Raw genomic sequence first — 15,677 nt, 5'->3', positions numbered from 1 at the left:
GCTGGAAGAGATTTTAATTATCTTTCTAAAGCACACGTTATTGCCTAGTTTTAAAGACACACATACTGCAAGCTAGAGCAATTACACACTGCACTGAAATCTCCAGCTGGTTACATCTTAGGCTTTTAATGGTACACTTATATGCTTAGCTTTTCTAAGGATGTGTGGTGTATATCCAACAATGCATCAATTCTAGAACTTGCAGCAGAATACATCACAGAAAAATTTTGCAACAGCACTTCAGGTGCAGCAATATCTCAGTTTCAATCATTTAATCTCATACAAAGTTCTTTGCTCAAGTGCATTTGTACACAGTATACTGTATGTATGTACATTATATTTGAGGAAGAGAATGTAAAATCCCTTCACCCACTGTGCACAAAAAGATAGACTACAGAGACTGGTTATTATAAATGATGGTTTCAATTAACAAACCCTTTTGACAGAAAAAGAAGTATTGTACCCATTGTATTCATAACTTAACTGTATATTGCTCGTTTTGTAAACTGTATTTCCACCTTTACAGCTATATTGGGATAATACTTTATTTTTTTGTCCCCATTTATAGAGCATGACTTAAAAAATGATTACAAATTGCAGCTTACCTTCCTTTAGATGCGCTTTTCTGGAACTGCCAGTAAGGAAAAATTTAGCTTAGTTCTCTGTTCTTTGTTATGGGTGGAGAAGCTGTATTTGTCATATATTATGTAATTATTTGAATAAGATTTGAATACCGTCTAAACAAAGGGTCAAAAGGTTTAGGAGCTTGGATTCTCCACTGTATATTAATGAGAACTGGAATTAGCCAGTCTATTAGACAGATCACACCTAGCTAGTTGACAAATTCTTTAGTCTGCCATAACACCCTCTCCTCAGACATCTCTAAAAAGTTAAAATTTTTTAGGAATGCTTTGTGAATAGGAATAAAAAAAAAACAAACAAGGAGTGGGTTTTTCTCAAATTTGACGGCAAAAGAGTAAATATATTTTAAAACCCCAAAAAATATAGTGCCTCATTCTGCTCTGCACATGCTCAGTTGCCCTCTAAATTTCAGCAATGTGCCAAAAATGTAGAGGCCAATCTGCTGACAGCCTAAAGACTTACGGCTGCTCAGGGGTTTCAGCAAAATGGCAGAAACAGGAACAATGCCGGAGTCAATTTACAACACACACTAATTTTGGCAGCATAAGTAATAATGTTGAATGTATGTTCCTTGCTAAAGAATCCAGATATCACCTGTAAAAGTAGCAATGACATCATCACTGTGCTGCAGAAAGTCTGTGCAGAGAGAAGAGCTGCAAGAGGGACCCAGAAAGTCCCACCCAGTACAGGCTGCCTGTAAAGGATTACAGGTGGGGATGGAGACAAGACCAGTTACCCTGCACAAGGATAGAGGACAGCAGGGATTGGCCTTTATTACAGGAATCTCCTGCTCACAGGTTATGTTTCACACTGGATTAATATATCTATCTTGCATCTGAACAGTGTTTAGGGATACTGTGTAAGATAGTCTATTTTTTTGGCCAGCAGTGGCTGTAATAAGCTATATGTCACTAGGCATGGCCCTACAGTGAACAACACTGGAACAAGGAGACGGTTAAGGTTGTGCTGTTCAACTTTTTCTTTTTCCTGTATACCCAACCAAAATCACACTAACATGGCAGGTGTGAATGATGTTCAGTGATTATGAAAAACTACTTAGAGCTAAAACTTTTTTTCAGGAGACAGAAAGAAGCCTGAAATGTGTTTAAGAAATGGCTCCCCTGCTTCTTGCTGCACTTAGTGGTTCTCAGTTTACCAACAAAAGTAGTTTAGTGTCGTAAACTGCTGCTCTAGAGCAATGTCTGTATACAAAAAAGAATTACTGGGCAGGTAGCTTGTGTCCCTGGTATTCAACTCAAGGTTTCATTTTCAATTCTGATCATAGAACACTTGGATATATGAAATAAAACTGCACAAATATGTTGGAATCCCAGACAGCAAGTCAAAAAGTTTCTGTTGAAACCAGAAAATGAATGTATAAACAAGGATACGGTCATTACCCTTGAAGAGTGGACGTCCAGTATACATTTCTGCCATGATACAGCCAACAGACCATATGTCCACTATAAAAAGAGAAAACAAAAAAAACCAAACAAAACACACAAAATGGTTAGTTGACTGATGCGGTACATTATTATACAACAAGTAAATTTTTAATTGCAAATAAAAGGGGCTACAAAACTGAGTAACACCAAACAAAATAAAAAAGAATAGAATATATGGATAATGTACATATGCACATTTAGTAGGCAAAATTAAGAAAAAGTCAATGAACCTACCAAAACATGGACTATACGTGGGAAAAAAAAAAAAAAAAAAAACAAAAAAAAAAAAACTTAAAGCAAAGAAGAATTCCATTCAAGCATGGTGAGATCATAAATGCTATGAAAATGGCACCTTTATTAGGAGACATATCTAGAACCTCAGTACTACAAGCATTGCCTAAACAATTATGGACCAATTCAAACAGAAAGTCGCCAATTTTACTCTGTACAAGGTTTCTACTACCCACATTTCCTCTAAAGGCCACACTCGTAAAAACTATTTCCTAATGTTCAATAATGTGGTTGTAAAGCCTTAAGGTTTTTTACCTCATTCTATTCTAGGCATTAGGGTAAAAAAATCTTCAGGATTTTTAGAAATAGCATTAAATAATAGAATAAAAATATTAAAACTTACTTCCTCACTGTGAAATTTGGGCTGGCTTTTTTTCTGCATAGATGCTCAATTTTGGGTCGAAATTGGGATATGCACATATGAATTTCAACTGAAACTAAACAGGGGTGTCACCAAGGCAGAGCACAGGAGGGTCACCAGGTCAAGTCACAGAAGGGTACCAGGTCGGGGCGCAGGGGTGTCAGCAGGTCGGGGCGCAGGGGTGTCAGCAGGTCGGGGCACAGGGGTGTCAGCAGGTCGGGGCACAGGGGTCACCAGGTCAAGGCACGGGGGGGGGGTTCACCAGGGCAGAACAGAGGGGTCACCAGATCAGAACACAGAGGAGTCACCGGGTCATGGGCATGGGGGGGGGGGTCAACAGGGCAGGGCACAGGGGTGTCACGGGAGCAGGGCACGGGGGGTGGGCGGGGAATCACCAGGTCAAGGCACGGGCGGGGGGTGTTTTACCAGGTAAGAACACGGGGGGGAGGGATATCACCAGGTCAGGGCACAGGGAGGATATTACAAGGTCAGGGATGGGGGGGGGGATCACTAGGGCAGACCACAGGGGATTCAGCAGGTCAGGGCACAGGGGAGTTCAACAAGTCAAGGCACAGAGGGGTCACCAGGGTAGGGTGCAAGGGTGTTAAAAGGGCAGAGCACAGGAGGGTCACCAGGTCAGGGCATGGGGGGTCTGTATTACTGTTTAATTTCTTCCTCATGCAGAGCTGCTCAGGGCAGTTGCTGGTACATGTCGGTTTTGGCACACTGATCACCGCCAGCTCTCCTCTCTCATCCATCCCAGGTGATGTCAAGTGCCTGGGATGGACATAAGAGGAGAGCTGGAGGATATCAGTGAAGTACAGATAGGATTAGTAGCAGTACAGGTACTGTATGCTGCACTGTCAGTGCACATTGAATTCACCATTGGGTAGATATACATCCACCACAATGGTGAATTGTGATGGAACCCCTGGGGACTTTTCGCGGAAACCCCAGTTGAGAAACACTGCAATAGATCATACCAGGTTGGAACAGTGGAGAGAAATTCCCTGGGATATTTTGAAACAGGACATAAAGGAGGGAAGAACAAATATCCTAGAAAAGACAGAAGAAAGAGAAAACCACCATAGGGGCAAGGAGGCTTTAGGCCTCAGGACAACCTTGTCCTTGTACAGCACTACTAAAGGCTCTACAAGATAAGGCAGCTAACTAAGAGATCCGCTTAATAAAAAGGTGATAGTAAGTGAGGTTGTATAAAGGAATAGCCTTGATGGCTTAAAAGGGTGACTTCTGTTTAAGATCCCGGGGGAGCAATAAGTGAAACCCTGCAACACCCTGCCTAAAGGCCTTAACTAAGAAAAGAGAGGCCAATGTTTTTCTAAATAGAATGGCCAAGGTCAAGATTCACTTCTTGATGGTACTCAAGGCCAAATGCAGGGCCTGACTAGACTGGGGAAAGGATGCATCCCACGAAGAACGTTTTAGAATATTTCCTCACCTTGCAACATAGGCCTTCTAGGTGCAATGGTAGAATTTACAAGAAGTTGACTCTCCAGCCTTCAAGAGGGTAGCAATAACCAAAACCATTAGGCCTCTGTCTTTCAGGACCTGGACTCCAACTGTTATGACATAAAAGCTAGAGACCAAGAAACAGGTTGGTGGACACCTCCTGGTGGAGAGCCCATTTTCCTGTATCCAGTCACAGAAGATCAAGGAAGTCTGCATGCCAATTTCCCACTACTTGGATGTAGACAGCAGATAGGGCAGCAACAGGCAGTTCTGCCAAAGGGGTATATAGGTTGACTTCTCGATGAGCAACATGACTTCAGGGGACCACACAGCCAAGAAGTCCAGTGTTGAAGGGACAATTGAATTTCCTTCATTTCAGGATGTAGATTGAACACTAGCTTCCTCCAAAGTCCCCTGCACCAAGAGGGCATCTAGGACAAGCTGGCATCTGTCCTAAGTAGCTTTCTACTTCTTTAGAGGAAAGGGGTTTCTGACTGCAGCTTGCAAGTCAGTTTGTCCCATACAATCAAAATGTCTAGTTGCAACAGTCTGGAGTGAAAATGGGTGTATTGCTGTCTTGAGGTAAGCTATCATTAGGCCCAAGGCTCTCATGCAGGCACAAAATGTGGACTTGATCTGGGTTTATAAGGTCTGAGCACATAAGCAGAGGGACAGGTGTTTGACCCAGGGAAGGAAAATTCCATATCCAATATCAAGCCCAGGTAGACCAATGAACAAGTCAGGTCTAGCGATGACTTCTGGAGGTTGAGGAACACTGCCTGTAAATCTCTGCAGAGTCTGCACTGTCCTTTGGACATTGGCTGATAGGTTTGGGTGAACTAGTTTTTGAAGGAGGAGCTTGTTCTAGTATCCTAGAACATGGATGGGGTTGAGGAGATGAGGATGTGAAAGCAAGCATCCCTGATGTCCAGAGAGGCCAGATCTGCTTGTAAAAAGGGATGCAATGATTGACCTATCCAATGCACAACTTTGGACTTCCGGGAACAAGTTCAGTTTTCAGATACAGAAAGAGTTGACTGCCTCCGTTTACCTGAACTGGTTCTATTTGAAACCTTAGGTTCGTTCCCCTTCTAGAATTGGGGTAACAAACTCCTGTGAAATGGTCATTGAGTGGAGATCCATCTCTCTTAGTGGTGAAGATAGCAAATTTGAAAGTATGAAGTATGGAGGAGGCAGTATCCAAAATTTTTAGTTTGAAGCCCCCGATACGGACTCTGGACCCAAAAGGTCTGGGATATCTTGGCACCAGATGGCATGATAGACATCCCCCAGACGTCTCTGACAAGTGAGGGCACCCTTTCATTGGAAAGAGGGCTTGGACCCAGACTTGGCTGGTATGGAGGTTCTGGTCTTCCAATGGCAGTGTGCTCTAGTCTAGGACTTTGAGCTTGAGGCCAGAGAAGGGTGGAAAGGAACTGTTCCTAGTCTTAGGTGCTGACAACCTACCTGCAGGAGTGCAATCCCTCTTTTAGGCATCAACGTAGTAGTGTAAAGCCACAGGTAAATGCTCCAGGTGGTCCTGAACAGAGGAATCCATTAAAATGGAGCCAGGGTCTTGGGTCATGTGCTTAATCTGGACAGCAATGGCCTGGCCATGATTAAAACAGAAGATTGGTGTTACCTGCCAGAGACAACAGGGCCTTAAAGAGGGCAGCCAACCTATTGTCCATTGGGTCAAAGGTCAGCTGTGTCCAGGCTCAGACATTGGTCCCTAACCACAGGTAACCACATTGTGTACAGCTACATGCAAAACAGCTGCTATTCATGTGCCCCGGTCATTCCAGCTGCAATCTGCTGATTCTTCCCACCAGAAACTGGTGGCTGCACGTAGATGTGGCCTTAAAGTGCTTCTTATGCTTAGCATTATCATGGGAAAAAAAATATCCGCCAACCTGCTTACAAACAAATTGTTTTAAATGTTTAAGGATTACATTTTTATACTGTGTCACCAGCAAGTTTACAGGTGTTGCAGCAATTTCATCCGTACAACCACATCGATTGTGTTATGTTCTGTGTACTGCCGTTTTCAGAGAACACAACAAGGGGCATCAGTTTTGTGTGTTTTATTTCTGCACACAGATAAAAGACTATTTTGCTACATTTCAATAAAAGAATAAAAACTCTTGTTGTGGGAGTGAAATAGAAGTGTTTGTAGGCGTGTTCTTCAAAAATGGAGTTATTGTGAGCTTATGCATAATAGAGATAATAAGGCAGCTGCGGCAGGAGTTGTGCCGAGGGCATAGAACAAGGTTACAGTAGCAATAGACATACTGTGTATGTCACGGCGGGAAGTGAGGAACCATACACTGATGCATATTTATGTAGGAATTCACATTACATACCTGAATAATGCTTTTAAGTGGTGGCCCACCTGTTGTTTATGTTGTCAAGATTATATAATAGGCCGCAAAAAATTTCATATATATTACATGCAGCACAACCCCAGTTCAATATAGTTACTTTAGCTTCACTATTCATGTAACTGTACTGCCTTATATAATGCTTTGAGCATTTGTTTGCCTTATTTATTAAACAGAATTTCCATCAGTTCATTAGGTTACCATTATGCTGCTATACCTTCATATTGTCTTTATTCAGTGCACATGCTGGGAGTTATGTTAGTCATCATTCTATTCAGCAACTATTATTTCTTTAAAACAAATTTCTCCTGACACAAGCAATCTGCAAAGAGGAACATTAATTGCTACTATTACATTTAGTTTCTAGTTTAACACACGGAGAACTGTGTCAAATGAAGTGAAATGCATTGTTTTAGTCAAACAAACCATTGGTAGCGGCTTATTAAAAATTCAGTTCAAATGTTTTGATTGCTTTTCTTTAATGCGTGTGAAGTTTTAAGTGTTACTAAAAACCTTGAAAACTCTTTCATCTATCAAAATCTCTTCTAATTTCCATTTAAAGATCATGCAGTTGGCCTTTAAGAAAGGCCAATGGGAATCTGCATTGTATGCTCAACTTGGCTCACATGAATGTTTCTCCCTGTATCTCTTTTTGTGGTAGATGCAAATGGGATCATGGGGATCTTATCCACATGCTGTGGCGTTGCCCAAAACTTCACTGGTACTGGGAGGCGTTAGTCAACCATCTTAACTCAGTGTCCCAAACTACCCTAACTCTAGACCCTAAACAATGCCTTTTGGAAATTTAAGACAGGTTACCGAAGACACCTTCCTGCTATAAGGCCTCTCTAACACCCTGTTTCAGGCACGCAAGACTATTCTTATGATTTGGAAATAGGAAGTTCCCCCTGCTCCGGAGTACTTGAGATAGAATATGGGAACCATTCTGTGATGTGATCGCTTAATTTACCAACACTGTGGGTGCCCAGGCAAATTTGAGAAACTTTGGGAAGAATGGCCACTCTGAGTCTTGCCCCATTTGGTAATGGGCACAGATTGTTGTAGCTACCTTATGCCCGCTGCCTTTAAAACCTGCCTATAATTTTTGGATTGTCACACAGGATGATTTTATGCACTATACAGCACAAATGCTGGAGTGAGTTCTACTGACTTAAATGTGGTGATTTATACGTGACTTTGCTGCATAATATCGCTACGCTTTTTGTACACTAGATGACTGGTAATACTGGAAATTCTTTTTTCTCTTGTTCCTTTCTTCTTGCTTTAATTTTGATTGTGTGCACCAAATGTATGTCTTAAACACTAATAAATGATACTTTTGATCTAAAATTTAAAAAAAAAGGAACAGGCAGTTGTTTTACTAAAGAAGTACAGAATGTTAACTTAGCAAAGTGAATGTCCAAACTGCAAAGTGTATGCACACTTAGCTTCATAAATAAGGGGACACAGTGTTCACAATGAACATCTAATTATGTGCATGCAAATATTACTTTTCTGCACATAATTGGATATTTGGATATTCAGGTGTAAGTTCATTAAAACACAATATAGGGGGCCTTTACACAACATAGCTCTTCATCATGTTTGAAGTTCTAGAAGTGCATGTTTATTAACATTTGTACTGCTCTTCTCTGAGAAGAGAAGTGAATGAAATATGCGGTGAAAGGCTGACCTGACACGGACAGTGTTCCAGGATGACTGCCCAACCCCTCACCCCCATACATGTGCTGAAGTGACATCACGCACTGGCCAATCAAGATGGCAGAAGACTGGCACCAGGAACAAGCTGGGGAGAAAATGCTGACACCAGACTTCACAGGCGTTGGACCATTAAAGAATAGTGGAGTATCCCTGGTTTTAGGTCCACTTTAATTCATTAGTCAGTTAAAACGTGTTACTAAACCCAGGGCCCTGAATTCACTGTATCTGGTCTCCCACAGTACACACTACATGGAAATACAATTATTTTAGTGAATATAAACAGCCAAATACCTTCCCTAATGAGCAGTTAGAGCAGTATTGTGACGTCTATCAGTGTCCAGCAGAGCACATGTTAAAGCTTGTAGGAGTTTTCTGTTACAGGAGGATGCACAGCCCTTGACCTGTCTGGACAGTGCTGATTGGCCCTGTGCTGATCACATGCACTCTACCAAGGAAAAAGGTAAACAAAAAAAAGAAGACCTCTCTAGCAATACACACTAAACTGAGCATGTGCAGTATCTCCACATGATATGTCTTATCAGGAGATAAGAGGGAGACACTGGAAGGGGAGGATCAGAGAAGTCAGGATCAAACAGCCTTTTTAAACAATGCAGAGGATTAACCCCTTAGGTTCCACAGTGAGTATCACAAGCATGCTTTACTGCATATACAGACTGATTTTACAGTTGTGGGTTTAGTAACACTAAATAAAGTCCATCAAACACTACCCTCTCCATGCAAAAAAAATGCAGCTGTCCAAGGGTGGTTATACTGCCTCTCGATAAATACAGTGGCGGAGTGAGCATAGCCACCCTTGGACAGGACGAGTGTTGTCACCAGTAGAAGAAAAGAAAAAAAAAAAAAAAGAAGAAAAGTTTAAAAAAAGAAAAATGAATGCAGCCAACATATCTAAGGATTGGTAAGCCACAATATATTACATTTATGCTTTAATGTTAACCATGATTTGGAATTTCTTGATGTCCTCTTAACAGCTGTTTCTATCGGTATACACTCTGACAGGCCCTGTCCTCTGAAATTAGTTTTATTATATACCTTTGATCATGCTAAAAGGAAGCTATTACTGGCTTGGCTTGTCTTTGGTAGATGAAGCCCTTGAGAGCAAAGATTTTTTCCTACAGCCCTGTACTTACAGCAAAATGCAGATGGGGCTGCCATGGTGTTCTAAATCCCTTGAAGTGTATGTAAATTATAACAGTGAACTTCTCTCATCTGCTCTCTTTGGTCTGTTCAATATGCCACTTAAAGTGTTTTCTTGAGAAGTGAAAGGGAGATGGGGAGAAGTCTGTATTCTTTGCAAACCATCAGAAATAAAGTAGACAGGGCTGACACCTCGAACTTAGAAATTTAAAGCTGTGTTATGTCAAAGAGAAAGGTAGGAGTACACTATATTTCTGTTCTTCAAAAGTTCAGTAAACAGTTATTTTTTGTACTTGCAGCATCTTTGATGAGATAAAACATGGGGAAAATGTGCATTTATGAAATAGGTTTTCTTATATAGTGTCTTGACATATGCTTTAAGAGAAACAAAATAAAAAATCTGCAGTAAACACTGGATCTGCCCTGGACAGATTAAACTTTTTTTTTAGTAAGGTATGCCATTATATACAGCAATAATGATAGGTAGCGGAGTCATAGCACAGCATGTAACAGAGCATCAGAGACACAATGCACCGTCAAGGTTCTGGACACCCTTCCAGGATCGGTGAACTGATAGTACAGCACATGACAACAAACATGCCAACAAGGATGCCCACGTTTATCATAGATCAGTTGTCAGAACTTGGGCCTTACAGGCCTACAAAAAGTTTGCATTCTGTAAACTTATAAATTTTATGTGATTTAAATTAAGGTTGAAATGACCTTTCCGAAAAAGCAAGGGAATTAATTTATGCATGTAATACTTACTAGAAAAAGCCAGCAGAGGAAATGTTAGCCTCATCAAGAACAGAATTCTGTTTTTTAGAGGTTTGGTGGGAGGGGAATGGAGATGAGGGAGTCAAGAAATAGGAAAACATATATAACTGATGGTTTACTTCTCTAACGTACTCACACTTACAATCTTACAAATCAACATATAATACATGATAAAGGATTCCTATAACGTAGAAGAGACAGAACTATAGGAGTGATTTTCTTTCAGGCACTCTGTGGTGGACTTGCTAAAGGCAAATAAAATAGGCTACTCATTTTACAAAGGAATTTTTAGCTGGGTGAATGAGATGTAGTTCTGTTTCCTTCTGTTATTCAGTCATGTGCAAGTATTTTTTTTTTTTTTTTTCTTGCACATGATTAGATACAGAATGGGAGTCACTAGTCTAGCTTGTTAGGCTTTTTAGAGAGAAATACAGAAACATCTGAAAGGTGCCCAAAAGCACTAACTGTTGGTCGGACAGAATACAAACTATTAAGCTGCAATAATTCACATTCACTACAATTTCATGTGATTGATGGGAACTGCAGTTTCCTTTTACTGCAAAGAGAAGAGAAGACTATTTATTCCCTGCTTTTACACCTCCTCCTTGGCAGAGCAGATGCTGTTATCTTTTGAATTACAAATTAATTCAACTTTAATTAAACTTTTCTACTAAATGGTAAGGATTTTCAAAATTGTATTAATGGTTTAGTGTTTTGTGTGGAGGGGTGTACTAATGGGTGATTTTTGCCTATCCAGGAGTTCTTCTTTAATTATCTACATTACATGCTGCTCAACAATCTCCTGCAAACACTAGACCAGCAATGGGCAAACTACGGCCCGCGGGCCGTATACGGCCCGGCGGACCTTTTAATCCGGCCCGCGGAGCGTGATACTGTTAGGATGGCTGTCAGGATGTGTATAGGCGGGGCAGCGTGACGAACGCGAGGGGAGCTAGGCTCCTCTCACAGTCCGCCCTGAAGACCGGTGTAGAATGAAAATCTGTCTCCTATGAGGATCTGTCCCCCTCGACGTATCTGCGCATGTGCCGGAGATCGCCGATCGGCTGCTAATGCCTGAAACTGGCACATGCGCAGATACGTCGAGGAGGACAGATCCTCATAGGAGACAGATTTTCAATCTACACCGGAACGGCGCGGGAACACGGCGAGAGGAACGCGCGGAGCAAAGGTAAGTGAATTGACACAGGGGGGACTTAATATGGGGGATGAATTACTAAGGGGGATGAATTACTATAGGGGGGATGAATTACTATAGGGGGGATGAATTACTATATGGGGGGTGAATTACTATATGGGGGGTGAATTACTATATGGGGGGTGAATTACTATATGGGGGGTGAATTACTATATGGGGGGTGAATTACTATATGGGGGATGAATTACTATGCTTACTATGGGGGAATATTACTATACTTACTATGGATGACACATACACATCATTCATCTACTCTTGGTCCGGCCCCCGGGTCCAATATATGAACCCATTGCGGCCCTCAAGTCAAAAAGTTTGCCCACCCCTGCACTAGACCATGTACGCCTGGCCTCAGAACAGAAAACTAATTTACTGCCAAGGTACTGATAACATTCATCAGAAAAAAAAAAAAAAGGACTAAACACATTTTTAATCCAGCTAGTAAAGTGATTTTATGAATACATTAGTAATCTATAAAAGGCTTGTTTAAAAACAAAACAAAAAAAAAAATCATGCAGTACAACAGGCAACCGTGTAATAGCACTAGCCCAAACACCATACCTGTCTGTGTATAATGCATCCAATTAAGTATCACCTCTGGGGCTCTGTACCATCTGGTCACCACATAACCTGTCATTTCACTGTCTGTATGCCTTGCCAGTCCAAAATCCAGGATCTGTGAACATATGTGAGTAATAATTTTCAGGACCCCAGCCAACAGTTTAGTGTAGGAGGATGCATTAGCTTAAAACAAGAAGAGCTTGAGAACAGTGACGCAGGACATGAACAAGATGTAAGCTAATCAGCTGATCTAGATTTTCATTAGCTTCACCAAGCATATACCCTAGAGCTATACACATTTTTCACAATTTGTACATATATTAAAACAAATAGAAAAGCTTTTCCCCAGCTAGATTATTACCACATATCTTGTGAGAAGAACTCGAAGATTTTTTTTTTTAAATGTGCTGCATAATAACAAAAACTATGTTTCTCTGTGAGTGGACCTAGGGAGAGGAGAGTGGATAAAAGATAATGCGCAGCTTCCATGTATGAAATCCACTGCTCTCTCACAGCAGGCTGGAAGGATAGCATGAGCTACTTTATCCGGCTGAACCAAAATGTAAACAAAGAAAATACAATGCTCCAGGAAATGGCATACACCTAATTAGTGTTGTCTTGAGAGTACACAACCAATTTTAAAAACAAACATTTTAGTGGTGCACTAAAATGAAAATTCTGGTGCCGAAACCGAAAATTCAGAATGCACTTGGCTGAAAACCAAAACCGAAAATGTCTGCGTATGTGGGGGTGCTCAATTTTTTTTTTACTTTTACCGTGTGTTTATTTTTTTACCTTTTTATTTATTTTTTTTTAATGCTATCACATAGGGGACCAATAGTCCCCTATGTGACAGCATATAAGTGACAGGTCTTCTTTGTAGGGGTAGGGGGGCAGTGTGTGCAAGGAGAGGGCAGGAGAGGAGCAGTGTATACAGTGAGGGAGCAGTGTATACAGACAGGCTACTTCACTTGCTGGCACTAAAATGTCATTGCTAGTTTTTAAATGCAATTGCCAGCTTTTGCTCTTCGCTTTGTTTTGGTCACACTTTTCTTCTGGGTCACAGGAGAGCTTACTTTTGCACTCCTGTGACCCAGAATCAGACGATTGGCTAATGTCACAGAGCCACTCCAGGCTCTGGAAGAAACCCAACCATATTGTTGGGATCTACCTAGCTGCCTCACAGCTGGCTCCAGCTCTCAGAGCTTGGGTGAGAGCCGAAGCAAACTGCGCCTGCCCCCTCTCCTGCCCAGAGCTCCAGTAAGTGCTAGAGGGAAAAGCAGAGAGCAGCGACTGACAGTCACCACTCTCTTCACACAGCTAACCAAGATCTGTGCAATCAGGGGTCATGTGATCGCCCAGTTCTCAGTGTTTAGTGCCAGGTGCCAGCTGCAGCATCACACCAATGCTGCATCATAGAGGCAAGTATGTATGTTTATTTATTTCTTTTACACACCCCAAACTTTTCCTTTAATGAACATGAAAAATGCAGGCACGTTTCTCCTTGTCCTCCACCAGATTAAACCAGCAGGCTCTCTTCTACAAATCTGAGAATATCATTATAGTATCTTTACAAAGGCAACATAAAATTGCAATACAAGATCTTTCTAAACTATTTTAGCCAATTCATACATTCGTTCTTCCAACAGGGTTTCAAGCCATACATACAATGTCAGGCTGTGTAGATGAGGCTTTAGGGGCTGGAGATGTGTCATTCTGGGAAAGTGAAAAATTTGGAGTCCTCGAGCAGCCTTGTACGTAGCCACACAATTTCAATCACTTTTAACCAGTTTTCAATTGCAAGAACAGCTAAATATATTAAGGAAGCCTACCAAACATCACTTTAGATTATTTAACAGTGTTGAAAGAACTGTTGGTGTGAAACATTCCCTTTGTGACTGGGGGCAGATTTAATTGTAAAATCAAAATATAGAACATTTTTTTAGCAAGATCCTCTTCACTAAACTAACCAGACTATGTTTCCATACCTTTAACTCACAATCTTCGTTCACAGCCAGATTTCCAGGCTTCAGGTCCTGCAGATGAATACACAACACAGACATATCTGTTACGTTAGTCATGGATAACGTTGTGCAACGTAAGCCACTGAAACACCCAGTATACCCAGGTCACATTTTTATCTAGGAGTGGCCTTGATTACTGCAAGCAAACCTGGTTTGGTTTCCCCCTATGACAATCATGCCATGCGTGATAGCAGGTTCCAATGAGGAAAAAGAAAAGACTGCAATGCAGCTGTCACATGTTGGTCTTCTAAAATTATAATCAGGTTATGTTTTTGGCTATTTGGGTATGACGGTGCCCAGAGGAGTTCTTTAATTGTAATACTTTATTAAAAACCCTTACTGAGTGCCCCCAACCAAAATTGTTTTTAAACAGATTCAAATCTGACCCTATATATAAAGAGATGAGGCTCATACCTTCCCTGGACATCTATATTAACTTGAAACTAGGTTACCTCGTTACCAGTTAAGAGACATTTATACAGGGAATTAATAGCATTGCTATCCCTCTGTGGAAAACTCAAGTGTAAGAATTGATGTCAGGGAAACTGTTACAAAACCCATTTGGCTTTTGATTCAGAACATACAATTAAGGCAATTAAAAAGTTACCAAGGCTGAACTGGTGCTAAGCAGTCACTTGAGGTGACATCCTCCCACAACAAAGAGTATGGTGTGTGAAGGAAAAGACTATTAAAAACTGAAGCAAGTCCAGCTTATTCTGGGTATGCCTTCTTAAAGAAGAACAAAAGGGATCATTACTGTCAGACAGTGAATCAAATCCTATTGGGGATGCAAATCAAGCCTGCACAGGGACGCAGGGCCTGAAACAAGAAGCATATTTCAATGAGCCTCCACAAAAAAAACAACGCCAAAATATTTTTAAGTAAAAGCAGTAAACTAGAAATGGAAAAATTTTTTTCACAACTGAAATGTTCAATACTTACCCTATGGATGATACCAGCTGAATGGATGTACTGAAATGAAAATGTGAAAGGGAACAGTTATTACTATGCATCTGTAGTTCGGATTAAGTCACGTAAAAAAAAAAAAGAAATTAAAAATAAGGTAAGGTAGAACAAGTAAACTTCCATTTATAGCAGTGGTCTCCAGACTGCATTCTGTGGACCAAATGAAGTCCTTTGCATGCTTTTACCTGGTCCAGATACTAATTCTCCCACTGATATAAGGCACTATTCATCCCACCGACACCAACAATGTATAACCATTCCTTTCGATAACACAAACAGTGGGGCACTATTCCACCCACTAGCCTCAATGATGGGACACTATTCCTCCCATTACCACCAATGATCAATGATGGGGCACTATTCCCTCCCACTGACACCAATGATGGTATCAGTGGGAAGAATAGTGCCCCATCATTGGTGTCAGTGGGGGGAATAGTGCCCCATCATTGGTATCAGTGGCAGGAATAGTGCCCTATAATTGGTGGTAATGGGAGAAATAGTGTCCCATCTTTGATCTTAGTGGATGGAATAGTGCCACACTGTTGGTGCACTATTCTTCCCACTGATACCATTGATGACACAAACAGTGTGGCACTATTCCTCCCACTATCATCAATGATGGGACACTATTCTTCCCACTGATACCATTGATGACACAAACAGTGT

At 41.2% G+C, this 15,677-nt stretch overlaps 1 protein-coding gene across 1 annotated transcript in view; it reads right to left on the bottom strand.

Moving 5' to 3' along the window:
* MAPK12 (mitogen-activated protein kinase 12) overlaps positions 1–15,677 on the bottom strand; it is a 124,352-nt gene that overhangs the window by 12,804 nt on the left and 95,871 nt on the right. The window contains exons 5-8 of the mRNA XM_089684535.1: positions 14,988–15,017; positions 14,010–14,057; positions 12,022–12,136; positions 2,034–2,105 (exon numbers count right to left, since the gene is read on the bottom strand). Of these exons, the coding sequence (XP_089540661.1) occupies positions 2,034–2,105; positions 12,022–12,136; positions 14,010–14,057; positions 14,988–15,017 (265 nt within the window). The remainder of the gene's footprint in view (positions 1–2,033; positions 2,106–12,021; positions 12,137–14,009; positions 14,058–14,987; positions 15,018–15,677) is intronic.

The sequence above is a fragment of the Staurois parvus genome, unplaced genomic scaffold, assembly GCF_062004578.1.
Source record: "Staurois parvus isolate SC_StPar_1 unplaced genomic scaffold, SC_StPar_1.0 ptg000019l, whole genome shotgun sequence".
In the NCBI taxonomy this organism is placed as follows: Eukaryota; Metazoa; Chordata; class Amphibia; order Anura; family Ranidae; genus Staurois; species Staurois parvus.
This window is presented reverse-complemented; position numbering and strand designations above follow the sequence as displayed.